Source organism: Carassius gibelio, chromosome A22 (assembly GCF_023724105.1).
Source record: "Carassius gibelio isolate Cgi1373 ecotype wild population from Czech Republic chromosome A22, carGib1.2-hapl.c, whole genome shotgun sequence".
NCBI classification, from domain to species: Eukaryota; Metazoa; Chordata; class Actinopteri; order Cypriniformes; family Cyprinidae; genus Carassius; species Carassius gibelio.
In genome coordinates this window covers 12,152,194-12,179,826 of record NC_068392.1, presented here as the reverse complement: position 1 = coordinate 12,179,826, position 27,633 = coordinate 12,152,194, and the positions used below count along the sequence as shown (strand labels likewise).

General features: G+C 39.2%; 2 protein-coding genes across 8 annotated transcripts in view; one reads left to right on the top strand and one right to left on the bottom strand.

The window, feature by feature from the left end:
• The first annotated feature begins 49 nt into the window (after positions 1-49).
• On the top strand, positions 50-22,365 carry crb1 (crumbs cell polarity complex component 1). Of its 5 annotated transcripts, XM_052539228.1 has the most exons (15): positions 94-180; positions 1,054-1,346; positions 3,822-3,887; positions 4,007-4,603; positions 5,401-5,596; positions 5,860-5,999; positions 6,227-6,409; positions 7,850-8,779; positions 9,042-9,595; positions 12,043-12,208; positions 12,427-13,345; positions 14,641-14,685; positions 16,111-16,233; positions 16,451-16,577; positions 21,459-22,365. In XM_052539228.1, exons 2-15 carry the CDS (start codon positions 1,262-1,264, stop codon positions 21,675-21,677), a joined length of 4,350 nt encoding a protein of 1,449 aa, XP_052395188.1. In that variant the 5' UTR covers positions 94-180; positions 1,054-1,261; the 3' UTR covers positions 21,678-22,365. The 5 variants fall into 5 exon arrangements, with proteins under 5 accessions (XP_052395192.1, XP_052395188.1, XP_052395191.1 ...); XM_052539232.1 differs by lacking the exons at positions 3,822-3,887; positions 21,459-22,365 and adding an exon at positions 16,660-17,630 and having other exon boundaries at positions 50-180; XM_052539230.1 differs by lacking the exons at positions 94-180; positions 21,459-22,365 and adding an exon at positions 16,660-17,630 and having other exon boundaries at positions 924-1,346.
• Positions 22,366-22,618: 253 nt separating this feature from the next.
• dennd1b (DENN/MADD domain containing 1B) overlaps positions 22,619-27,633 on the bottom strand; it is a 90,567-nt gene continuing 85,552 nt past the window's right edge. For all 3 annotated transcript variants that reach the window (XM_052539278.1, XM_052539276.1, XM_052539277.1), the window contains one exon: positions 22,619-27,553. In XM_052539278.1, coding sequence (XP_052395238.1) covers positions 26,960-27,553 — 594 coding nt within the window. In that variant the 3' untranslated portion in view covers positions 22,619-26,959. The remainder of the gene's footprint in view (positions 27,554-27,633) is intronic.

The following is a 27,633-nucleotide window of genomic DNA, read 5'->3' as shown; positions in this document are numbered from 1 at the left end:
ATCAAAGTCCTAGGATTCCTTTAAAAATCTGTAGACACGCCTACAGTGCAGGAAGCTGCTTCACGCACGTTCAACGACGTTGAAATGTAGTTCAGACACTGCTGTTGTTCAGGGTTTACTGATTGGCTGTTTGTCGCATGGATGTGGTTTGAAGTGTAGAGACGCCAGCATGCATATTTTGTGCGTTTAAAGCGTTTGTCCACAGCACTTATGATTACGAAATAAGTCACGAGAATAGAATACTTATTTGCAGTAGCTGTTGGCGTTTCGTTATTAGTGTTTTTGCCCCTTTTTTGAGCTGCAAAGGAAAAAAGAAAGAATTTTTGGTATACAAAACCTGGTGATGTGTTCGTGTATTCATATCTTATGCCAACATGCTCTTACCTACGTTATTGTTTCTTCTTAGTTGTGCTTAATTGTAAAACTCAAGGTGACTTGAATTATTAATATTATTATTATAGATATTTCCTATTATTTTTCTGTCTGTAACAATCCAATTTTATTTTAGAAAATTATGGTTTGTTATATTCACATTTTATGAAAAAATGTATATGTTGTATGTATGTTATTATATTTGTTTACATTGTAGAAGTAGGCTATGGAAGTAGAGAACTGCAAGATGTTTTTTTTTTATAATAATAATAATTATTATTTTCTTATTTGTCTTCTGCTTTTCATAACAGACCAAAATAATCCATATTTTTATTTTTCTCTTAAATTAATTTTTTTACCTCTTTTTTTATTTATTTTTTTATAAGGTGGAAAATTATTAATAACCACAGATAAAAACTAAGAAAAGACAGATTCTCCAGTGCACAATGTTCATGGCTTGGAAGACAAATGAGCAGTGCACACTCTTACCCATGAATCCTTGCAGATGGCATTTTCTGTTTTGCATTAAATTAACCTTAAGAGCCTTTTAAGAGAGTCATTAGACTAGAGTGGATGGAAGGCCGTGATTGCAAGAGGTTGAAAAGTACTGCATAGCAACATTTTGTCTGCTGCTCCTTATTTAATATCCAATGTTATCATCCCCTTCTAATTATTATTCAGACGGCATGTTTGATGGCCCCTCTCTGTTCAAGTCCTCACCAATCCCCAGAGGCCTCTTTGCATTGAGGACACGGAGAGATGCTCCTCATTGGTGCACATGTGAATCAGAGCACGCTAAGACTCAAAACACAGACAGACACACTGGAGGATGCTTGAGTAACACACCGTGATCATGCCGGCTTGCCACCTATCACAATGACATCCAAGTATGGATATGGATCTTACGGTTTTGGGTTCGATGTGGCTCCGATTAGTCACATGTGTCTTGTTTCTTCTACTGCAGTGGACAGAAAGTAAGTAGTCCAACCTGTTGCTTTATGCAGTAATGACATAATTGTTAGTCAAATTGTCGTTTAGTGTTCTAGTGTCATAGATCAGAGATTTACACATGTAAGACATATTATTATTATTTATTTGTATTATAATTTTTTTGTTTGTTTTAGTAGAATTTTAAGTATTAATTCATATTGACCTGCAACTAAATTTTTAGTGCATAGTGTTTATTCAGGTGATTTTTAAAAGTGTAAAATCAAACACTTTACTTGATGGTTTCTGTGTGTGTGTGTGTGTGTGTGTGTATTTACTAAATGCAAATGTTCTTTTATGGATGGAAGAGCCTTGATATTATTCCCTTTTGCTTTGAAACAGCTCTGCATGAGTGTGTCCAGGGGTATCGTGGGTATACCGCAGTGGCACTTAAGAACATAAAAGGCTTTGCATCAGAGACACTTTTTAGAAACAGGGCTGCGCTTTTCATTTTCTGGACTCTATGCACATTTAAAAGGATTGGGGTTCGCTTTCATCACAAGCGAAAATGGCATTTAAATGTGCGCAGTTTTACCATAGTGTAACATTTGCGTTTGATGCTTTGCATTATCTTAGGAGAATTATAGAGTGGTTGCTGTTTATATGAACATATGGTTTGACATCCTTGTGTTTTCGGGATGTGTGTGGGCTCATGCTGAGCACTAGTCTAGACTTCCTATAAGCTGATTTTACTGAAATCCCCCAAAACAGACAAGTCAGGTCCCAACTGGTGAACATGTTCAAATATCAACATAAGAAATGCGGTGAGATTAACACACTCAAACGTTATAGACTGCATAGCTTTTAATATCCTAAATACTTGAATTTCATGCCTTAAACCTATATCAGCTAATTCCTATAAGCATTTCCTCTCGAAGGCCCCTGAATTTGAATGAGAGGCAATCCTGATAACAACATTGCTAAATTGCGCTCATGATTGCTTGCACTATTAGCCTTTGTCTCAATGCACAGGCTGAAATAAAAAAAGACACTGCAGACTGCAGGGTTTGAATGGGGTTTGTAGACACCCCTTAATGACTGACTTATGTCTATTGCCGGTTTTCATAGCAACAACTGCAAAAGAAAGCTGGACGTGTGGAATTCGTTGCTATGGGGACATAATTTGATGCTTTGCTGCGACTCCAAAGTTTGCAAACGGCCTTGTGCTGCGAGTGTCTTGAATAGGGCATTTTTTTTGGATAGATAAGAGCGCATTGTTCCATCTGGCATTTCTGAGAATGGCCAGCTGAATACAGCTAGAGGCTTTTATTTACATGTGCTTTATCTAAAGCTATCCAGACCTGCGGTGCATGTGTAGGTCTGAACAGTCAGGTTGGTATATGCATAAACTGAAGCTGAAGTGTGGCAGTTTTTTAATGTTAAATACTTTCTTATATCTTTAAATGGTAAGACGTTGGCCAGAATTTTTGCACGCAGCCGGTTTAGGTTTATCTTGTGCAACAGAGGTTGAGTTTTGCAATTATCTGAAAGAAACAGATCTCTTTCTTTCGTATTGTGACACATCTGAGAGCTTTCTGAACCTGCGTAGACAGCAGTGCATCTGACACATTGGACATTGTTGAAATAGTCCATATGACATCAGTGGTTCAGAAGAAAAATCTGTTTTTTATACTTTCACTAGTAAACTTTTAGAGGACAATTTAAGGGGAAGTGTGCAATTTCTGTGCTTACAGACATGAATCTTTCCAGTGAGCGTGTGTCAAGCACCTGTGTTTTGGTCTGAGCTCAAATGGCATATAGGTTGAAAGGCTATGGATTCTTGCCAAGAGTTTGCATCCAAACTAAAGTAAAGCAGTACATTATAAAGCAAAGTTCAATTGCCTTTTTATTTTGTCACTATATTTTCCAGCTCTAATCTGCTCAATGCAACTGTAAACTGTAAGGATATTATAAGCGTCAGCATCATCATTTTTTGTCAATTTACTTTAAAACAGTGTGTATTGTTTATATTGCAAAATGGTATTTGTTATCATGGTATTTGTGACACTGGACCACAAAACCATTCTGAAGTTGCTGGGGTGTATTTTTAGCATTAGCCAAAAATGCATTGTAGGGGTCAACATTAATGAATTTTACCTCATGCCAGATCATTAAAACTTCATTTGGACAACTTTAAAGGCGATTTTCTCAATATTTAGATCTTTATCAGATTTCAGATTTTCAAATAGTTGTATCTCAGCCAAATATTGTCCGGTCCTTACAAACAATACGTCAATGGAAAGCTTATCAGCTTTCAGATAATGCATGCATCTCTATTTGACACTTAAGACTGGATTTATGGTCCAGGGTCACTTTTATTTCATTTTTGTAATCATAAACACTGGTTTTTCAGCATAAAAAGCTTTACTATTTACTGCACTTGTTATCCTTCTAGGTATTTACCTTTAGTACCTAATGAACCTTGCACATTCACAGAAAAAAAGTCTGCTTCTGCATTGCAGAACAAGACGCTTTAGCAGGATTTTCAATTCCAAGTATGCACTTTTCTCACAATTGCATCAGGCAAGGTTTGGGAAGCCTCTGTTACTGTTTCTGTATTTTGTCCCATGTGCACTAGGGGAAGCAAGGAAAACTTTCAACACGAATGAGTGTTTTTTTTTGTTTTGTTTTTTGCAAATCTTTATAGGTTTAACACTTCTCCAGACCTCAACGCTCTGCCTAGACGAGCCCTGCCAAAACAGGGCAGAGTGCAGGGAAGCCCCATCTGACTTCCTGTGCCAGTGTCAGTGGCCTGCCCCAGTCCTGCCCGGCACGCGTTGCGATTCTTCCAGTGCGCTCTGCCAACTGTCCATCTGCCAGGGCAATGCGACGTGTCAGCCCACCGGCGCCCACCCGGGGGAACTAGTTTGTCAGTGTGAGCCCGGCTTGTTGGGGCAGGACTGTCATTCCAGTGCCCAGCTCTGCGCTCAGGGGCTGTGTGGGGACAGTGCCCAATGTCTAGCAGTGCAAGACAGGAACCCGGGGTATGCATGCATCTGTGAGGAGGGTTACACCGGGAGTTTTTGTGAGAAAAAGGTAGACCATTGCTCCCCCAACCCCTGCCATAACCGTGCCATCTGCCGCAGCAGAAGGGAAGGCCCCACCTGCTTCTGCGTGCCGGGATTCCAGGGTAAACACTGCGAGATCGAGGTGAATGAGTGCGTGTCGTGGCCCTGCAGGAACGGAGCCACCTGTCAAGACAAGATAGGGCACTTCATCTGTCTCTGCAGGCCAGGATACACGGGTAAGTGAAGCGAGCCAGGGTCAGACTCACCTGTTAGACTGACATGTGGAATGTCTTGAGTAGTGCCAAATGCAAGCACTGCCATCTAGTGGCTGAATGATGGAGTCGCAGCCTGAAATGCAATCCTGGAAAGATCTGTTTTAATATAGAAGAAGTTTGAGAAGTTATTATTTTTAAACTTATTTTACTATATATATATATATATATAATTTTTTTATACATATATACATATATATACATATATATATATATATATATATATATATATATATATATATATATATATATATATATATATATATATATATATATATATATATACATATAATGATATATTAAATGAGAATGGAGTTAGTTTGCTACCCTAGTAAATATATCTGAGGTTGGGTTTATTTTTTATGTCAAAGAGTAATATTAGAAGGATAGAGTTTTAGTTTGAAGAACAGAATTCACACACACAAAAAAAGGTTTTGAAGTAGGTGTTTGCAAAAGAAATCAAGCATTAATTAAACTTTTAACAACTTCCTTCTGTGACAACACTCCCCAATCTCTTAAATTTCACACGATGTGAAAATTCATGGTTCAGAATCTGCTTAAAAAACATTTTTGATCTAGTGATGGAAAAGCTGTGGGCAGCATCTCAATAACCATAAAGACAGACTGGGAGCTTCCAGTTCGAGTCTGTGTGATCCAGGATGAGGCCTGTCCAGATGGCACGTGTAATAAACCATGCAGAGATCTGGACAAAAAGCGGATTGGCATCTCTGCACTCAACACCCGTGTCTCTGATGTTCCAGGTAGCAGCTGTGAGGTTCAGATTGATGAGTGTCAATCACAGCCCTGTCTCCACGGCGGCAGTTGCCATGACCACATCAATGGCTTCTCCTGCACCTGCCTGGCGGGCTTCCAGGGGGAGCGCTGTGAGACCAACATCGATGAATGCAGCGACCAGCCATGCCAAAATGGGGCTCTGTGTGTGGATGAAATAAACAGGTACGAGGTACAATATATTTCCATGTTAGGACAGAACGGACACTTTTCAACGAATCTATCCTAAAATTGCCTCATCAAATTCAACTGTAAATGAAATAATAAAATTAGTCTCTGCCTCACCACACAGAAAGTAGGTGTAAATCACATGCACTTTATTGCTGAGTCTAAACATATACTGAATAATTCTGTGAATATACTCAAAAAATGAGTCTACCAAAAATTAAATAACCTATATGCATATTTATTCTGAAATAATTTTGCAGCTACCGCTGTGACTGCTCACGAACTAACTTCACTGGTGTTCACTGTGAGATCCCGCCTCCTCCCTGCTGGGCTCAACCCTGCCTCAACGAGGCCCTCTGTGAGGATGGAAATGGCAACTACACCTGCATCTGCTGGCCAGGTGACTTCTATAGAGCTGACTTGTGTAAAATGCAATGTAATGGAATTAATAGACTGAACTTAGAATGAAATATGGTGAATCTGGTGTACTTATTTATATATAAAAAAAAGGGCGGTTATGCACATGATCGGTATATGTATTAATAATGAAATCGTAATGGGTTTAAATAATCTTGGCAAACTAGGACACTAAACTTCATTAGGCTGTCTCTGATTTCTGTGTGGCAGGTTTCGAGGGTCGTAACTGTGAGACAGACGTCAGTGAGTGTGATAGCAGTCCCTGTGTGAATCAAGGCACTTGCATTGAGTTCTCTTGGAAACCTCTTTATGGCACAGAGTCCCTGCTTCCTACTCAATACAACCCCAGGCATGCTTCCGGCTTCATCTGCAAGTGTCCACCACGATTTTCAGGTATCTGTAGACTCACAAACTCATTTATGCTTTTGTTTCACACTTATATTTATGGAATATCGAACTGTTTAAATTTAGGAATCAAGACAGTCTTTCTACACCCTGTGCCAGGAAACTGGTGTCAAATATAAGATAATTTAATCCTATGTCCCTAAATCAGACGGTTTTGAAAGAAATAGTTTAAATAAGGATAAGGTTAAAAATCCAGTACTGTCTCAAGTAGATCAACAGGTCACTGTAGGCTCTAAAGTCTTTAAAAATCAATAAGCCATGGACAGCGGAGTCAGCGAATCAATAAATCCTAACTGTTTTAATGCCTGGTTAAATTCTGGGCAAAATGTTGCCTGTAATGAGCATATGATAAGCAACATCAGAACTGTCTTGGGTTTCTATCCAGTTTGCATAATGGAAACCAAATCATGCATTATACAACACATCTTCCAGCATAAATTCACTCTACTGGACCTAAAATTACAACAATTTTACATTTTTGGATTATACAGAAGTGTCTGTCTCTCTGAACATCAGGTTACCAGCTCAGGACATGACTCAGAGGCGGAGGCTATAATTGGGCTTCGCATTGTAAGATGCTTAGGTTGCATTAAGCTAATCCCCCGGGAGCTGGCTTTGATGGGGGCCTAGTGTTGCAGTCCACAGTTTTTCTTGAAGGAACGAATGTACACCGATGGCTGTCTGTTAGGATGGCCTTTGCTATAGATGGACCCATCAAAAAGTAGTTTGACTGAACTGATGTGTGGAAGCTGAATGTTAGACTTCTAATGCCATGGAAGCTTTAGTTTGGATTTGGAGTGTACTGTTGCTCATGTCAGGTACATTTTCAAATTTTTTTTTTTAAGATTTCAGATCTTTTTTTAATGGCATTTTGGTTGTGTTGATCCTTCTCAGTGTGAATTCGGTGGTGAAATTAGTTGTGCTGGAGGAAAATTAAAAACCAATGCTAGTGGAAAGTCTTTCTGTTTAAACATACGATGAACTTGCAATGACTTTAGGTCATCAGTGTAGCTACATTTTCTTTTTTCTTTTTTTCTGTTCACAGTTTCCATGATGCATTATTCACCGCTCCTTAATGTTTTATCCAGGCATTTTAAACGTATTCAGTAACTAAATTCTCATTCAGTGAAAATTGTAACAATAACAATAAGAAAACTCAGTTGGCAGTCATACAGGTATGAAGTTGCATGAGTGTTATGCAACTAGCTTAGTATATTTGTTGACCTAAGGGATAATAGACTAAAGCATACTCATGCTATCCCCCACAGACACAAAATTGGCACAATTTTAGCAAATAGTTTTAAGGATAAACTCTTATAAAAACAATAAGAACTTGTTTTATAACTGCAGTGAGAAAAGTTCATTCTTGGGTTTGTTAAATGTTTATTTGTACGGAACTAAAATCCACTCTGGGATTGCCCCTTTTAGGTGCCTTGTGCGAGCAAAATACTACTGCTTGTACAACCAACCCATGTCACAACAGAGCCACATGTGAAGACTTCCTGGGCAGCTACAAGTGCATCTGCCTGTCTGAAAGCCAAGATGGAGTTCTCTACGGTGGACGCAATTGTAGTGAGCCCCTGGTGGGTTGCGAGGGCCACGAGTGCCAGAATGGGGCGGCCTGCATGCCCTTCCTGAGCCAAGGTGTACATGGCTACAGTTGCATCTGTCAGCCGGGCTCCACCGGTTCTTACTGCCAGACACCCACCGTATTCTCCTTCGAGACAGTTGGAGGATTCCTGCACCTGCAGACCCCGCTGCTGGGTGCGGAAGCATACTTTAATATCACGCTAAGCTTTCGCACAGTACTGAAGAACACAATGCTCTTTCGGAGGGGCAGCGAAGGGGTCACCCTAAGCCTGGAGCTGCAGGAGACACACCTGCTTCTTGATCTTAGGAGTGACCCCCAGCCAGACTCAACCAGCTGGACTCTGACACTGCCTAAGGATGTATCTGATGGCGAATGGCACACGGTAGAGGCCGTGCTTGGCGAGGGTACCCTGCTGCTACAACTACTGGAGCCATGCCAGGATGGAGATAACTGTGGTGCAACAGCCCAAGTGGAGACCGGTGCCCTTGAGCTGGAGTCAGCCCTGCAAAGCACCTTTGTTGGAGGCTCGAATGAAGGAGGGGGCTCTGGCTCATTCATTGGCTGCATGAGAGACTTGTTTGTGGACTCGCAGCTGATGGTACCGGAGGATTGGTTGAGCAGCTCAGTAGTAAATGTCCTGCAAGGCTGTAGCCATCATGACAGATGCCTTTCCGGTCCATGCGAGAACCGTGGAAGGTGTGTTAACCTTTGGCAAGGTTACCAGTGCTCATGTCTGCGACCGTATGTGGGACAAAACTGTGCTGAGGGTAAGAACACCAGGGACTGACCTCCCATAAATCTTGTCTACACTGGAAATATCAGTGTGGTGTTTTTTTTAAAGCAAAACATAAATACTCTGTATATGTGTAGATGTAGAGACATTGATAGCTTAGCAATAAATGTAAAAGATCACAGGATAAACCTTCGGGGGTGCTTTATGTTTTTTTTTAAAGCTCCAAGTTGCAATAGAAAAAGTATAATAGTTCTAGAAACTCTTTGAGAGTTGTATGTCTTCTCTATCTCATACAGAGTACATCACTGCGAGATTTGGCCAGGAAGACTCTGCAAGCTATGCTGTCTTCACCATCACCGAACAACTGGAAACAGACGCACTTTATCTATCCATGTTCTTGCGTACACGGAAGGAGTCTGGTCTTTTGGTACTGCTTGCCAACAGCACCACTGAGTACTTGCAGATGTGGCTGGAAAAGGGAAAACTCATAGTACAAGTCAACAACTTGACGACTTTAATGGGTAGAACTGTGGTTAATGATGGTGAGATCCATTTTGTCGGCATCACCATTAAGGAGGGCACAATGACTCTGCAGGAGTCAGATCACGAATTAGGTGCAATGAATGTTCAACCTGTTTCCGTTCAGTTTGAGGATGTGGTCTATGTTGGCGGACTGCTTGATGGGCAAGAGACATCTGCCTTCGGTGGCTATTTTAAAGGGTGCTTACAAGACTTGCAGCTCAATGGGAGGAAGCTAGAATTCTTCCCACTTGATGCTTCTGTGTTGTCATACAGACCTGACCGCATGGTGGACATTACCGCAGGCTGCACCAGTGATGACTCTTGCTCTGTAAGTTACAATGTTTCGTGAGCCTCAAAGTGTCATGAGCTCTTAACTGCAACATGTCAATGATTAGGTTAGCCAGATCTGGCAGCTATATAGACAAAACCCACTTATCTCACTTGACATTTATCCTCTTTGGCCTAGATGAATGTTAACATTCATGACTTTGGTCATGTTAATCAAGAAACTAATCTAAACACTTGCCAGATTCAATATATTTTTTTTAAATCTGATTTGATTCAATAATACAATAAATGATTAAACATTTAAAGGGGGGTGAAATGCTCGTTTTCACTCAATATCCTGTTAATCTTGAGTACCTATAGAGTAGTACTGCACCCTTCATAACTCCAAAAAGTCTTTATTTTTATTATATTTATAAGAGAAAAATAGTCAGGACCGATTTTTCCCGGAAAAACACGAGCGCCTAGAGGCGTGGCGTGTGGGCGGAGCTAAAGAATCACGAGTGCCAGTAGGCTTTCGCGTTTGGAAGCTGTGACGCAGACCCAGAGGCTGAAATTTAACAAGAGCAGCATCAGCAAATGCGTCTCTATGTGGTATGTACTGAAACTGTATATATTTGCTTAGCGGTTTTGGAAAATGACTAAGTTCCACTTTATGTCGTCTTTTTTATTTATTTATTTTTTTAAGCTGTACATGTGGAAAGTGCAGTTTGATGACAACATCGCATGTTGTTTACTTGATGTGCTTACGCGCATCAATGTCTGTGCTCAGCCTCGCTATACGGGAGCGCGCGCTCTTCCGGCAGACGTGCCCTAGGACCCATATAAGGAAATTCCGCTCCATCTAACATCACACAGAGCCATACTCGAAAAAAACTTTCCGAAACTTGCGACAAACCGGAAGAGGTTTTTTTGGAACAAAAATACTCCTTCAAACGTACAACTTAAAGGGGGGGGTGAAATGCTATTTCATGCATACTGAGTTTTGTACACTGTTAAAGAGTTGGATTCCCATGCTAAACATGGACAAAGTTTCAAAAATTAAGTTGTACCTTTGAAGGAGTATTTTTGTTCCAAAAAAACCTCTTCCGGTTTGTCACAAGTTTCAGAAAGTTTTTTTTCGAGTATGGCTCTGTGTGACATTAGATGGAGCGGAATTTCCTTATATGGGTCCTAAGTGCGCGCTCTTCTACCGGAAGAGCGCGCACTCCCGTATAGCAGAGCACTGAGAAGCTGAGCACAGCCTGATAAGAGCGAGAGCGTCGCGAAAAGCCACAAAAGGAGTGTGTTTTTGGTTGCCAGGGCAAGACAACCCTGCACAGATTACCAAAAGAGAAACAGCATTAAGGGACCAGTGGATGGAGTTTATTTTTACAGAGCATCAACGGAGTTGTGCAAGTGTTTTTGTTTTATTCCCTGCATTTCGGATTGCACATCGTTTATTTCTTAAGGATAATGCAGTCCCAACGAAAAAGGGTCACGATCGTGTGTTGGAACCGCATGCGGTGAGTAAAACTGCTTCAAATATCTCAGTGTTGTTAACTTAGCTATCAGTGCCTAAGCACATCAAGTAAACAACATGCGATGTTGTCATCAAACTTCACTTTCCACATGTACAGCTTAAAAAAAAAAAAAAAAAAAAACAACATAAAGTGGAACTTAGTCATTTTCCAAAACCGCCAAGCAAATATATACAGTTTCAGTACATACCACATAGAGACGCCTTTGCTGATGCTGCTCTTGTTAAATTTCAGCCTCTGGGTCTGTGTCACAGCTTCCAAACGCTCTCAATGCAAAAGCCTACTGGCGCTCGTGATTCTTTAGCTCCGCCCACACGTCACGCCTCTAGGCGCTCGTGTTTTTCCGGGAAAAATCGGTACAGACTATTTTTCTCTTATAAATATAATAAAAATAAAGACTTTTTGGAGTTATGAAGGATGCAGTACTACTCTATAGGTACTCAAGATTAACAGGATATTGAGTGAAAACGAGCATTTCACCCCCCCCCCCCCCCTTTAATTTTTGAAACTTTGTCCATGTATAGCATGGGAATCCAACTCTTTAACAGTGTAAAAAACTCAGTATGCATGAAATAGCATTTCACCACCCCTTTAATGTTAAGTCCCTAAGTGCTGCGATTCATCACTGTATAAATGATAATGTATAAAATGGTGTGGTGTTTGCAGGAAATCTATCATATGATAGTATTTATAAACACATTGTTCCCCGATATAGATTAAATGTAGTTACCTGCCTTTTATTAGCAACTAGCCATGTAGCTAACTAGAGTGTCGCTTGACAGTTGTGGCTTAACAGTAGTTTTAACCAGTGGAGAAAAGCTTTCCAAGCTACAAGCTATTCCTAATTCCAAACACTTGATCTTAATACTTCTAAATCTTATCTTATTTTTTTTTATAATATTGAATAAATATATTTTGTAAAGCATTTAATTGACAGTTTGTATGTGTCATTTTTGTCTTTCCATTCCAGAAAAACCCTTGCCAGAATGGTGGCATGTGCTTCTCTCTATGGGACGACTTCACATGCAGATGCCCTCCTAGCACAGCAGGGCAGCACTGTGAGGAGGTGAGTTGGTGTGAGCTCACCCCCTGCCCACCACAAGCAACATGCCGGACCCTCAACCAGGGCTATGAATGTGAGTATTTTAGACGTCTGACCTCAGAAGTATAAAACACAGTATTCAAAAATCATTAAATAATATTTGGATAAATACCCTTCCTGATTTAAGTCGCAGAATAGGGTCAGGAAAGAGATTTGCTGAGAGCATGTAGCAGACTTTAACTAAGATTGTTTCGTGAATACGTCTTGATTATCAAGTTTTACGTAAACTATGTCTGCCTTTGTTTTACATAGGCATTTCTAATGTCACTTTTCAAGACAACACCACTCTTGTATACCATGGGAATGGGCTGATCTCCCGCCACCTGACAAGCATTGTTTTCAGTATCCGAACACGTAAACGCAATGCGGCAGTGTTACATGCAGAGAGTGAGTCTGACTTTGTTACGGTATCCATTCAAGATGGCTTTCTGATGCTAGAACTTCTAAGTGGACCTTCTTCCTCGTCAACTTTGACACCGGTAACTCTGCGCAGCCCAAGGCCAGTGGACGATGGAGAGTGGCATGCAGTAGAGCTGTTAATGGCCAGTCCCTGGGCTAACAGCTCCCAGTGGATCATGGTCCCTCTTGATGAAAAGGACGAGCCTACTACATCTGACTCCATGACCGGAAATCTAGACTTCCTTCGAGAAGGTGTCGATATCCTTCTAGGAGGACTTGGTCCAGAGTCTGGATGGAATCTGATTGGTTGTCTGAGTAATGTTGAAATCGGTGGTATTGTGCTTCCATATTATAGTCCTGCCGAGGTGAGATTCCCACGTACACAGGAAGAGAAATTCAATAAGGTATCGGAGGAACCTGTCCAAACTGGCTGTGTTGGTGAGGTGGTGTGTGAACCCAACCCCTGCTTGCACGGGGGAATCTGTGACGATCACTTCAACCTTGTCCAATGCTTCTGTCTACCTGGCTGGGGCGGTGATCGCTGCGAGCTGAATACAAACACCTGTGCCTCTAATCCCTGTCAACACGGATACTGCAGTGTGCAGGACCTTTCATACAGCTGCACATGTGAGAGTGGCTACACCGGCACCAACTGTGAGGTTAAAGTGGACTTATGTGCCGGTCACAAGTGTGCTAACGGCGGGACCTGCTTGCATGGCTTCAACAACTATTCCTGCCTGTGTCCCGATAGGTTTACTGGGCAATATTGCAAGTGAGTATTTTCTAATGTTTGTCATGCAGTTGACTAGTTGACTTGTTCATTACTACTACTGGTGATACTTTGGTTTTTGAGTAAACCCTAAGCTCAGGGTTCCTCAAATCTGGCTCGGAAGGCTATTAGCTTGCAGCTCAAATCAAACCACCTACAATTGGGAAGGTATTCTTTAGCTTGCTCTGATGTTTTTAATTAAGCTTGGAGCTCAACTCTACAGGGTAGTGGCCCTCCAGTGCCAGATTTATGGAATCCTGTCCTAACCCTAAGTATTAAACATTGGCTTGTTACTGGTTCCATTGCTCCCCTGTTGTGATACAAACATGAGTGATCCCTCAAATCATGTGGTTGAAGAAATGTTGGTTTCTTGTCAAAGCACCTGGACTAGATGGGTGAGCAATTAAACAGTTGAAAAAAATGTCATAGGCTTACCATAAAAGAGGAACCCGAGGCATATCTAGGGACCAAAAATGAGGGTGAGCTCTTCTGACTTTGACTGAAACCACCCTAGCATTGGGTTTTGTGAGGAAAACACTACCTCTTTCAATTAAAGAGTTTATTCTAACTTTAGCAGATTTTGTGGAGGCTATGTGCACACAGAGGCCTGATTTAAAGCTTCTTAACCAAGGCAGTTCACATACGTCTGTAAGGAATAGGGTTTGTCCCTTCTGCAAAACACTGAACCAAGTCAAGAAGAGACTTGCCTTAGATATGAAATCAACCTGGTGTTAAAAAGCCGTAGCTCAAGACGCTACTCCACTTTTCAAAGGAAAGAGAATGCAAAACAGAAACTCAGACTTTGTACATGGAAACAGGCCACAAACCTCAAACAGTGATTCCCATCAAAAAAAAGAAAGAAAGCAACCTGAATGAATCAAGATCGCTAAGAGACTGATTTGTTATGAAGGTAATGCAAATCATATAATTGCTTTTATGGTGTTGTTTATGCTAGCTTGACTGCAGAGACGTGTCTGCTGCCATGCATGTCATTTGAAAGCAGTAATGGTAATAATAGTCTCTGTCGAGAGTGGCCATCCTCCAGTGGTTGTGGGAGGCCTTCAGGGTGGCATCTAAGGCAAGTCTGCAGCCATTTATCTCATAAACATGTTTTGTTGCCAGACTGCTTCATAGCACTCCTTTGAAACTGCCTTGCAGGCAGCCGGGAGACATAATAGATCTATCTTTTCCCCACTGCAGAGTTAGAGAGGTCTTTGGTGTAAAGTTTTGCTGCTTCGGAAAATGAATGACACTTGCTGTTTGTTTGTCTCTTTCCTGTTCCCTTTGTCTCACAACAGCACTCCGACTGAAGAGGCTCCGTGGTACGTAGTTGTCAGGAGAGTGTAAGTGCCGATTTACTATTGATTTGTTTTTAGATTTATCTTCTTTTTTATATTTTTCTCATTATTTTCTTCCTTCATTTCTTCTTCCTTTCCTTCCTTGTCCTTCCTTTTTTACTATCCCCATTTTCTTGCTTTCCTCACTTCCTTCAAATTTTATTCCCCATTTTCCTTTTTCCTTTTAGTCTCTCTACTTCTTCTTTCTTTCTTTCCTTCATTCTTCCTTCCCTTCTCACTACTTTCCTTCTCGCTATCCCTTGTTTTTGAACCTTTCTCTCCATCTTTTCTTTCTTTCTTTTTCTTTCTCTCTCCCTTGGTATCCTTTACTTTCTCTCCATTTTTTCTTTTTTTACTTTTTCTTCATTCCTGCTTCCTTTTACTTTCATATCGTTTCCCTTTATCTTTCTTTCTTTCCATATTTTTCTTTTTTTCTTTTATTCATTCCTTTCTTTCTTTCTTTCTTTCTCTCTCCCTTGGTATCCTTTACTTTCTCTCCATATCTTTCTTTCTTTACTTTTTCTTCCCTCCTGCTTCCTTCCTTCCTTTCTTTTTTCTTTTTCCTTTACTTTCTCTTCATATCTTTTCCCTTTTTCTTCTTTCCTTCTTTCTTCCATATTGTCCTTTTCTTTTTTCTTTTATTCCTTCCTTACTCTTAGATTTCTTTCTTTCTGTCCTTTACTTTCTCTCCATATCTTTCATTCCATTTTCTTTCTTCCTTCATTCCTTCTTTTTCTCTCTCTTTCTTTTTCTTTCTTTCTTTCTTTCTTTCTCTCTTGCTGTCCTTCACTTTCTCTCCATATCTTTATTTCTTTACTTTTTCTTCCTTTCTTTTTTCTTTTTCCTTTACTTTCTCTTCATGTTTTCCCTTTTTCTTTCTTTCTTTCTTTCTTTCTTTTTTCTCTCTCCCTTGGTATCCCATTACTTTCTCTCCATATCTTTCTTTCTTTACTTATTCTTCCTTCTAGTTTCCTTCCTTTTTTATTTTTCCTTTAATTTCTCTTCATATCTTTCTTTCTTTCTTTCTTTCTTTCTTTCTTTCTTCTCCTGCAATCATTTATTTCACATTGTCTGTGTAAAGTAAAAGAAAACCAAAATAAGTAACATTTCTTTTCTTAAAGCTCTGTATGTGTCATATCATATCTTGGTCTATACAGAATAACAATAGAGGTGTCTCTATATTAGCAGTATGGTAATCCCCATATATGGCGCCGGTTTATTGTATTCTTTTTGTCTTGTGGTCAGTGGTCCATTCACATGTTAATGTCATTATTCTAATAGTGAGCTAATCCTCTTTTGTGCGGGACATAGGCGGGGGGGGGGGGGGGGGGGGGTTTGTTGTGATATAGTAGGTAGAGCCCCTTACATGGCTCCTAAGAGGAGAGGATGGGTTCTTCATCATCTGTTATGTTTCTTTCTCCCCATCCCCAGACCGCCCAAGCTCCCGGTGTCCATCTGCGGTGATGAACAGCAGAACTACACTTGTTTCAATGGGGGGAACTGTTCTGACACCAACATGATGTGTGACTGCCTCCCCGGGTTTTCGGGTCACTGGTGATTATTCCTCATCTTTCTTTGTTCACATGATCTCATATGTACATGTTAATGAATGTCAGGGTAGTAATTATGCCATGCCATTAACCAGTTTTAAAATGCATGGAATATTCATATTCAGAACCAGATATTAATAACACCACTTACCGAAATATTTAAGTTTATGTTAAGTTTAAGTAATATTAAGGTGTGTTTCCAATATACATTTGTCACATAGGTGCGAACTAGATCTTGATGAATGTAGATCCAACCCTTGCTTGAATGGCGGCTACTGCCAGAACATGGTCAACAAGTTCCAGTGTGTCTGTGAAATGACCTTCGCCGGCGAGACCTGTGAAATCGATGTAAGCGACATTTACTTTTACATGGCAGCTTTGTTTTGGCAAAATCTCTTCCAGTTTCTCTCCTACCTCATTCTTCGCTTAGACGACGAACCTGAGGTGGACTGGGGTGACAATGAGTAAACCGGTCTTTGGTGAAGACTAGGAAAAGGGCTGGTGTAATTGGTTTCTACACAGGTTTAATAAGCTGGAATGGTACACAGACTCAAAATGTTGCTTCACAGCTGGTGTATAAGATTGAAATGAATATATATTTAAATGTAATTCAAGTATGTATCAAGTAAGTAAATTTATTTGTAAACGTGTATTTGTTAACCCTGTATTATTTGCTAGTTTGGGAAAAAAAATTGGTGCAAGGGCTCCATTATTTACTGGATCAGGCCAGACGACATCTCAGTGAAACCTCTTAGTGCCTTAAGATGACACACAACTACACATTTTGGGCATTTTTTAATTTTGCCTGCGAAAAATAACCAGACAATGGGAAATGTAAAAGCACCTTTATTGCAGTTCTTGTTACTTTTTTTTAAATACTTTTTGTCTCACCATTTTTGCGATACAAATAACTGATTGATTTTAAATCCCATTCCATAATTAATCATTCCAATTCGAAAACTTTTCAAAGAATCCTGGGAAATAAAATGTTCCGTTTTTTTTTTAAATTTAGTTTCATTTTAAAAAGCATGCATTTCTTAAAGGTAGACAACCTAAAATGGCTTTTAGCATAGAACACACATTTATTTCTGTTTATGGAATACTAACATAACATTTAAGGTTTCATTTGGTATTTAAATTCATCATTTTCCTTTCAATTTCCAGACTGGTTTATATTCAGCGATATTGCACTATTGATAAACTCATGGCTCTTTTGTATCTTAAAATCACTATATTTTAAACCAATAGTAAGTCACACTCAGTATTCCAGTAGTCTCCAGTGTTATGTGTTCATCTGTCTGTTGATCTCTGTTAGCGTTCATGACCAGATTGTGTACAGTGTCTCTCACATCCTGTCTTTAGATGACTGTCTTCAAATAAAGCATTTCTCTCCATCCCGTCCATCATCATTCTGTTGTCTGTCCTTTGTCGGCTGTGTTTAGCTGTCTCTCTGCTGTCATCACACATCCAGGGACTGTGCCGGTGGCACATCATGCAGGTTCTGAAGAATGTTGCCGCAGATTTTGATAGACAGAGCCACTGAACCAGAGGCAGCAGACGCATCAAAGATTCAGCGGCACTGTGTTGACTTCTGTGTAATCCTGACACCATAGGACACTGAGACCACGCAAAAGTGTGTACTGTGCAACTCTGAAACAGATTTTTTCCAGATGCAACTTACAGTACATCAGTTGCCCTGACAGCTTTACATTGGATAAACTGCTGATTGCAGGAGAATCATATTGATTTAGTTTATTTAGTTTACAGTTCACATGGAATTAGACACTAGTATTACTAGTGGAGTTCTTTAACTACATATTTTGGCTGCATCCACCCTTCTAGATTAACAAAAGTATGATTTTATTCAGTAATTAAAATGCATTTTTTATAGTCTCTTCTATTAAGGTAATAGTGGTCCTGAAAAGTAAAACAGCTTATGAAGAAGTTGAATATTTAGTTAAATATGAAATAATACTTGCACTTGATGGTTATTCTGCCTGGCTTAAATCAGACCCTGAAATAAGCATGCATTTCAAATTTTGAAATGGTTGAGTTGAATATATGGTTTGAGAAAGTTTAAGGTTACTGTGACTGAACTGAAGATGTTCTTGAGAGCCGTGTGCAGGTTAAAGATAGCCATGTTGCACTCTTTAAATCCAATCTAACAGGATCTCTGCTGGTGAGAGGATCTTATCTCACGCTAACACACGATACAGTGTCATCTCTGAGCTTTGCTGTTTTCTGAAGGACTCGTTAAATCAAAATCAAACTTTTGTGGCTTTTCGTTTAAATCTGAAGATATCTGTTTGCTAGTGTACTCATATAAAAGTACTTTTAACAGACAAACACGTTTAAAATGTAGTCCCTCTCTTTCAGGAAAAAGGACTAATGATATTGTTGACTCATCCTGTACTACAAAAATAATTTGTCCAGTCACATGCTCACTAGAATATGACTTGGTTATGTCCTTCCCAAACTTTTCATAATAAAACAAAGCAAGCATATTGCTGCAAAATAAACTGGCAGCCTACTTACATGAATTGGTGAATCGTTTTATTGAACCGGTGCAAACATTCAAAGAAACCGATTCACTAAAATGAATCAGACTTAGCGATTCTCTTAATGAAAAGGTATGAAAATTGCGGAAAATAGCACTAATGCTTCTTAGAAAAAAAACAACAACAACATTTCAGTCTTTCTACTTAAAGTTTCACTTTTATTTCACGTCTAATTCACTTTTAATTCATTGTCCCTATAGTTTTGTCAGGTGTTAGCCACAAACTGATTCGCAAGATAACTATCTAGGCTAACTATAAAGGATTGAAAATATTTCAGTTCTATTACTAATGCAATACATTTAAAAAAAAAAAAAACATTAAAATTGATCATTTATGCAGACTCGATGCAACGGGGAAGCAAGCGCAGCTCTTGAGGGCTAGTGTTTTTGACCGCTGAGGCATAAATGTGTCTCAGTGTGAGGAATCTGGGGTCTGTGGTTCTGCTCCACGTCTGCAGAGAAAGTGTGTGTCTTCAGAGTGACAGAATAGTGCTTGGCCAGCAGAAAGACACAGCGGCGTTCTGTGTGAAATGCAACTCAGCAGTGCATCGCTGCAGGTCTGAGGAACGAGGGGGAATATATCGGGAGAAGCTTATCGCAGTGACAGGGTCGTTTGTCTGCTGGAAAGTATAGCTGTCTCTTTCTTTCCCGCTTCCTCTCACACACATAAAACCTCGCCTTCAGAGCAGGAGATGAGCTCGGTTTCACAGTTTCTGTGGCCGTGAGCTTCTCGTCGGTCGCTGCTGCTTCAACAGATGGAGCCCAGGGTTGGGGAGATCAGTCCTTCTACTCTGCAGTAGAAAATGTGTGAGAAGAAGCACTGATTCTTAAATCTAGGCACTATATACAATCATTTTTATAGCATAATTATAATATAATAAAATATAAGTACTTATATATATATATATATATATATATATATTTTTTTTTTTTTTTTAATAAATCACTATTATTGATATAATTTATTTGATTCTTTCAGAAGGTTACATCTCGTTAAGTCAGTAGATGGCGACAAATGTCTGTATATTAGTTTGAGTTGGAATTGTTTGGTTAAAGGATTTGTTCAAAAATGCTGATAGATTCAGAAACAAAACAACAGGAGCGAGTCATGAAGTCCCATATTTAACTGAATTCCAAAATTCTGATGCATTCAAAAACTTGTGACAGGCATCCTACACATTTTCTGTATCATAATTCCATACTTTTCAAGTCTCAAATTCCAAACCTCTCAGTAGAAAATGGGTCATAGGCTACAGCATTAATTTTAGCATCATATACAGTCATATATATATATATATATATATATATATATATATATATATATATATATATATATATATATATATATATATAAGGGGTTTGTCTATTGATTTTCTCATAGAAACAACATAAAGAGACCCTAAAATAAATAATAATAAATTCAGACTTTTGCATGTACACAAACTTTTTTTTTGCCCTCAAGAAACTATTCATATGCTCATGGGAATTATTTTTTTTTTTTTTGCCATGCTTACGCATTACAATTTCTTTTTATATTCCTTTGCACATCACTGCCATCCTACTATGGATAAAACGAGAGCATGCATGCACATGAATTAATAGAGATCTATTTAGTCAAAATTAGGCTTGGTATTACCTATAATATCAAGGCTTAATGTCCAATTTAACACATTCTCTGGCAGTGGAGAAACCATGACACGAAAAAGGCTGACAGGTGTGTGCATTGTCTAATTTGCCAAGTTCAAGGGGTTTATAAAAAATGACTGGTACTGAAAAAAAGAAATGCCAAGTCCGTGGAAGCCAAGAAGCGACATAGCAAAATGGACTGATGATGCAATAGATGAATCAGTGTGCATTGTTCTATATGCCAAATAATGGTTTCTTGCGTGCACATAAAAGTCAGTCATTTTTTTTTCTTTGTGACAAAACAATACAAGTTGATCATTAAATCCTTAATTTTAACCGATCTGTTCAAAAACGCTGATCGATTCAGAAACAAAACAAAAACTGAGTCATTCATTCAACCAATTTGTTTAAAAAACACTGTTTTCAGGAACAAAACAAATTGCTCGAAATTAAGTCACTGAATCATTGGTCAACTGATTTATTTAAAAACACGGATTCATCCAGGAACGAAACACATGAATAGGTCTCTCAACAGATTGGTGCAAAACATTTGACATATTTAGGAACATATAAGTGAGTCATTTAATCAACTGATTTGTAAAAAAAAAGAGCATGACTGTCTAAATAACATACGTTGTGTTTAAAATGTACTCTATTGTATTAAACATTTTTATTAAGCTTAAAGGTGGAACATCTATGTTAGTAACAAGTTAATCTAAGCATCAAGTTTGACTGTGGTGAAAATGTCAAGAGAGGTAGCAGATGGAGGAAGCAGAATGGGAAGCTGGGAGCAGATGACTGTACCAATAAATCTAAAGAGAGTAGCTCACCTTATGAAATATTTTCCAGTATGCCAGTGTACAGACTGAGCCAAGAGAATCTCTATGTGTGTATGTGAAGCACATTAGTGTTGACTAACATCTTAATATAGATTCTACATCTTTATTATGCTGTCAAGCGTCAAATTAAAACTACTCTATTATAATTTAAAATATCACTTTACTGACTTCTCATCGCTAACTCTGCCCCGTCTTCCTTCCCTCCAGCTGAATGCAGAGAACGTGTCGTCTGACCTGTTGCTGTCCATCATCCTGGTGTCCGTGGTTCTGTTGCTCGTTCTTTTTGGCGTGGCCACAGCTTTGGTCATCACGCAGAACCGACGGGCCACCCGGGGCACTTACAGCCCCAGTCGACTGGAGAAGGAAGGTTCAAGAGTGGAGATGTGGAACATCGTGCAGCCTCCACCAATGGAGAGACTCATCTGAGCCGATCAACCAGTGCTCAGTCAGTCATGCTGTTCGTGGCTTGTTGGTTTTACAAGAAGGAAGTAGAGCTTTTTATTCATCGATCATGTGGCAGCTATCATCCGCTAGCTCAGGGCTGGGCAAATTCGTTCCTGGAGAGCCACTGTCCTGAGCTTAGCTCCAATCAAACACCTGAACAAGTGAATCAAGGTTTTTTAAGATCACTAGAAAGCTACAGGCAGGTGTGTTTGATTAGGGTTTTGAGCTAAACTCTGCAGGACAGTGGCCCTTCAGGACCAAAGTTACCCTGAGCTCGATATTAGACAAATTATCATTTTGGTTGGACAATCTTCCTCATAATGGATGTTTAATTAAAATAATATGTGATGAACACCTCCGAAAAGCTTTGTTTTATTTATTGGGGTATTGTGAAGCGTTTTTAATCAAGATAATGCTGCACAACAATCACGGCTTATAGAGGTCGGGCCAATGTGATTTCATAGGTTCAGGACATGGAAAAAACTAATTCGTTTTTTTTTAAACAAACCTGGTCAGAACGCGTCAAGGTCTTATATTTTTGATTATAAAAGTAACATTTGCAGAAAAAAAAATATAAGTATGCGAACACTTTTGGGGCATTTAACGAGTATTTCCGATTTCTTTATATTTTTACTGTGCATATGCGTAAAAGTTTCGCGTAAGAGTCTCAGGATTGTTTTTTTTTTTTTTTTTTTTTTAAATGTCGTCACTTTAGTTCTGTAATAAAAAGGCTCAAATTTTTAAAATACAGTTGATTTTGATCAATTATCAACACTTTGATGCTGTTGTTCTGTCAAGAAAATTGTGCAAATGGTTTGTGTCAATTTTAAAAACAATAGCTTTACCGATCACCTGATTATTGTTTTTTTATAATGCTTTGCAATACTTTAAGCTGAAGTGAACATTCAGTGGATAAACACAGGTGAGTTGAATGGACGTTTATTATTTATTACAGTTCATAGTGCATACATTGGTACCAGTAGTTCCTGTTATAACACATCAGACCGACCTAATTTGTGCATGAAAACGATATAACTGCACAGAGAGCACGCGGCAGAATTCATCCAGCATCATTCACTCAAAAGCACTTCAACTTACAAACTGAACTTATTACCTGGTGATTCCATATGTACGTACCAGCAAACATGAAGCATGATTGGTGTTTATCATTACAGTATATTGAATAAAATCAGCTATACAGACTTTGTGTAACAAGAGCATGTTACGTTGAGTTGAACATTCAGAAGCAGAGTTTGAAGAGTCCAGTGATTCAGCTACAGCAGCTCGTTACTCAATTTACAAAAGAATTCAACAGCAAAACATGACGGAAAATTAAGGACGTCACAATTGTACGAAGTAAAACCATGTGAATGGTACCATGGTTACAAAAGTTGACATTGTATTTTGTCGCTATAAAGAAGTGCGCTCATGCATCTGTAAAAGAATTCCCAGCGTCACAAAAAATATCAGAACTTTACAACAAAAATGCACATCAAAAACAACAGCATTTGTAAACAGGAAAGAAGAAGAAAAAAAGACTTTGGGTAGCACTTTCCTCAATGTATGTGGTGACTAGTTTCAAGTAGTGTTTAAATTTAAACAGCTGTTGAACAGTAACTGGTTCAAATTTAATGTAACCCAGCGAAATTGTAAAAATAATGACTGTTTTCATACAGGTTTCCCAAAAGATTACACAGTTCAGCTTAAAAAAAGAAAGAAAGAAAAAAAAACACTTGGTAGTTTCTATGCTGCAATATGAACTGTGATCAGATTTCAAATAATCCTAAACATTAAATAAAATGTTAAATCTCTACTTTAAAAACAAATACGGAAGTAAGACAGAAAAGGGGTTAAATATCTTTTCAAGGCAAAATTCTAACTATTCAGAATTTTCAGTCATTACCAAAGACAAATATCAAGACGTTATTCAAAACACACAGCACACTTGAAGTCATGGACGACAACGATAAACCAAACTGTACGTTTTCTAAATACAAAATATCAAAAACAGTAAAGATAATAAAAATATGCAGAGAAAGCAATGTATTGGTAATGAATTGGTAATGAACAGGCTGATGGTCTTTCTTGCATCAACCATATACTTACAAACAGGTTATTAGGCAAAACGCACAACTTTTCTGACATCCTCCTGTTATTTACTATTATTACAGTATTTCATGTTTCGGTTTGAGTACCAGTATCTTGTGATTTAGAAACCAAAAATTCAAAATTCAGAACTAAATCCTAAAGTACCTGTAATAAATATGAACTCCACTAAAATCTAAATTCAAGACCGCATCACACGCATGAGAGTTTGGTCACATTTATCATTGTTATGCAAATACTGGTGGGCAAAATCCAGTCATTTCAATAGGAATCCACACGACTGGGACTTTTCATTGAGATTTTCCCACATTTTGTAACTGGTTCAAGTTAGATGGATTCTGCAAGCTGATCAAGAGAAAGTTGCTTGATTTTAAAGTGACTTCAGAGTGAGCTGTGCTTCATACATCGCTACACTTTTGACAATGGACCTTTTATTGCCCACAAAATGTCTCTAATCTGACCGCACTTATACTGATAAAGAGCTGCTGTCTATGTAGACTGTATTAAATCAGTAATGCATGAGATTCCATTAATGAGCTGTCTACCTAAGGAGTAGACAGCCCACTAGTATCTGAAACTATATTATTCAAGCAGATAAACTCACTTAAGGCACAACCTTGCATTTAAACAGGAATTGGGGTTAATATAATTTCAGAACTTCCCTTAAATTGTTCGATTGTTAAAAATAGTACACATATTTGGGATCACTTTTACAGTAAATACCTTTGAGCAATGTTATCAAAAAATAAATAAAATAAAGGTAATTCAGACTTTACTCAGAATTGCAAAGATATAAACTTAGAATTCAGACTTAACAATAAATACCGTTTTGTGGCTCTTTAACTCGTGACGGATCACTGTAGCATCTGAACTAATCACTATATTACAAAATAAACTTAAATGATCAGAAGAAGGTATCTTGTTTCATCCGTGGAAAGACGTCGATACCATTTTTCAACTTCAAGTCCACCAACGTTAATCTACCGTATTTTTCGGACTATAAGTCGCATCTGAGTATAAGTCGCATGAGTCCAAAAATACATCATGACGAGGAAAAAAAACTAATATATATCGCACTGGACTAGAAGTCGTATTTATTTAGAACCAAGAGAAAACATTACCGTCTCCAGCCGTGAGAGGGCGCTCTATGTTTTCAGTGTAGACTTCATGAGCACTGAGTAGTATAGAGCGCCCTCTCGCGGCTGTAGACGGTAATGTTTTCTCTTGGTTAATTTCTCTTGGTTTTGACAAATTAATTTTGATAAATAAGTCGCACCTGACTATAAGTTGCAGGACCTGCCAAACTATGAAAAAAAGTGCGACTTATAGTCCGGAAAATACGGTAGTCTCCTGTCTGATTGGTTTGTCGGACAAAATGACAGACATGTCCTGCATGTTTGGTGGGTGCCGAGCATTTAACACTGATTGGGAATTTGCATAGTTCATCAGCACTTCGGATTTGTTCAAAGGCTGAAGCACAGTTTCAGGACAGCTTTGAGTTAAACCACTACATTAATAAGCCTGGCTTGAGACAGGGGTCCTAAACTTTGAATGCTTTTACAGCTATATCGTTACCACAGCAGATTACGCAGGAGGGGAGAGGAGAGTCATTAAAGTGTCAGACAGAATGGCACGTGTCCTAAATCACTCTGTTCAACAGCCTAAATAATTCACTGGCCACTAAAGAAACAAGTGCTGGATCTAATGACCACTTCCTGTTTGGTGTAGCAGTACAGCTTTGACGAGGGGACGAGGTAAAGCTTTCTCTAACTTAAACGACTGGAAAGCAGTTGCGCTTGCAAACCCTGCAAATGTCAGTATTCAAGGAGGCTGGTTACATGCAAACATCTGTTCTACCAAACCGTACAAGTTAACAATTTAGGTAGCTAGCTAGAGGTCTTGGTTCACATCAAACCACCATGATAGTAGTCATAGCCATAGATGAAGACACCCTGCATTTGAATATGGCTACTTCCCTATATAGTAATGTAGGTGAAAAACGGTAAGAGAACAGAGTAGTACAACTGAATCCATGTTATTTATAAAACTGTAGGCAAGTACACAGCTTCTCACTACTTCCGACAATATTTTGAAGTGCACATTCAATGGATCATTTCCTATCCCTTGAGGCCATGGAAAAAGAGTCGCGAATGGCAGTGAAGTGACGCAATAAGTCACATGACAATGGCAAAATGGCAGATGGCACACATTCGTATTATAGAAAACAGACTTTTTGAAGGTTAATAAGTTAGCGCCTCAGAAAATACAGTAGCTACTCAGACAATAGTTAGGATAATGCTGATACTGCACCCCTTGTGGCAACACTGAGAATGCAACATGTACGTGTTAGGTTCGAAATTTCACAACTTTGTGTGAAACTGTGCCAGCTAGATAAAAACGTTTGTGTTCTTTGAGCCTTTGTACAGAATAAGGGGTTTAAAACACATTTATTTATTTGTAACTAAGTATTCCCTTTTGCACTGGGCATTGGCAGCACCAGTGTTTTCACACTTTAATATTCAGAAAAAGAAATCTATATTCTAAGTTTATTAGTTCTTAAAAACATAATTGGGATTTTTCCTCTTGGATAAAAGCATAAACCTGAGAATTGTCATGAAAAAATATATTTTTTCCCCCCAAAAAATAGCAAATTGGCATGGATAAATATCTCTTTATAAGACGTGCTGCATACAAGTTGTTAGCAAGATAGCCAGCTATAGTGGCACAGTCTGGAAATACTGTGTAAAAGCTAATTAAATCGGTTTAAGGCATTATATTAAGCTGAGATTGGCTGGCTATTTAAATACTTTCGTACCGTTTAGTAAAATATACAGGGAGAAGTCTATCCCTCATCCACAGTGATTTATCGAAACAGTGATTTGAAACTACGCATGTGCAAATCATCTGCTGAATTAAATAAAACTGAATGATAAATGCTGACATAAATCCCTTTAAACCTTACTTTTCGTCCTTTCCAACCAGCAGTTCTGAAAGATACCGTTTGTTTCGGACCGAATGTGAGAAATAAGAGGACCGATTATTCACATTCACTACAAAACACCTTTGCAAACACTTCATGCAATGAGTGCTGGTGTGAGTTCAGAGGATAGCGTGAATATGACAAGAGAAAGATTAGATGTGAGTGTTCTGCCGTTTTCTCAGGATTTGTCCAGGCTGGTGTTGGTTTGAATGTGTGTGGGCTCCTGGTTGCTTTTGAGGTCCATGCTGATGCGACACATGGACTCGATCTCTTCTAGCAAGCCTTCCTCTTGAGACTCACTCCCTCTTGCTGCCATATCGGTCCCCTGGGGCTGGTTTTCTCTCTCCCACGGAACGAGGACTGAAGGTTGTCCTCCTGATCCCTTCTCCTGGACATGCTCCTGAGAGGGCCTCCGGGTTTTTCTGGAATGGACCTTCTGTCGGCAGAGGCTGCGGCCCGTTGGCGACTGGTTGTCTGGGCTCAGCTGGGAACTGGTGGGAGTATCAATGTCCCAGAGTAGCGAGAGTTGAATTGTGGGTGTCTCAGGGAGAGTGTTCCTTGGGTTTTTGGAGACCTCTTCATTGGCGACGTCGTTGGGAAGGGAAGGACGGACAGGAAGGGAACGGGAGGGTTGGCGTCGAGGAGAAGGTGGGAGATGCTTACCGTGAACAGCGCTGTCGTCTTGACCCATATTCCATCCGCCTTGTTCTCCATTTCCTACTTCACAACCGGCCTGAGCAGGACTACTTCCCAGTGGGGACTTGCCATTTTTCTAGAAACAGTACAAATGACACGCTCACAAGGCCATGTCGTAGTTCATGCACACATTCATCTACAAAGCACTAACAATTG

What these genes read in the sequence shown, in the direction of transcription:
- crb1 (XM_052539228.1), top strand. Translation starts at nt 1,262, where the DNA reads ATGGATATGGATCTTACGGTTTTGGGTTCGATGTGGCTCCGATTAGTC. An exon ending in TTTACTGGGCAATATTGCAA is followed by an intron (nt 13,346 to 14,640) that starts GTGAGTATTTTC and finishes GTCTCACAACAG; the next exon opens with CACTCCGACTGAAGAGGCTC. An exon ending in TACGTAGTTGTCAGGAGAGT is followed by an intron (nt 14,686 to 16,110) that starts GTAAGTGCCGAT and finishes CCCCATCCCCAG; the next exon opens with ACCGCCCAAGCTCCCGGTGT.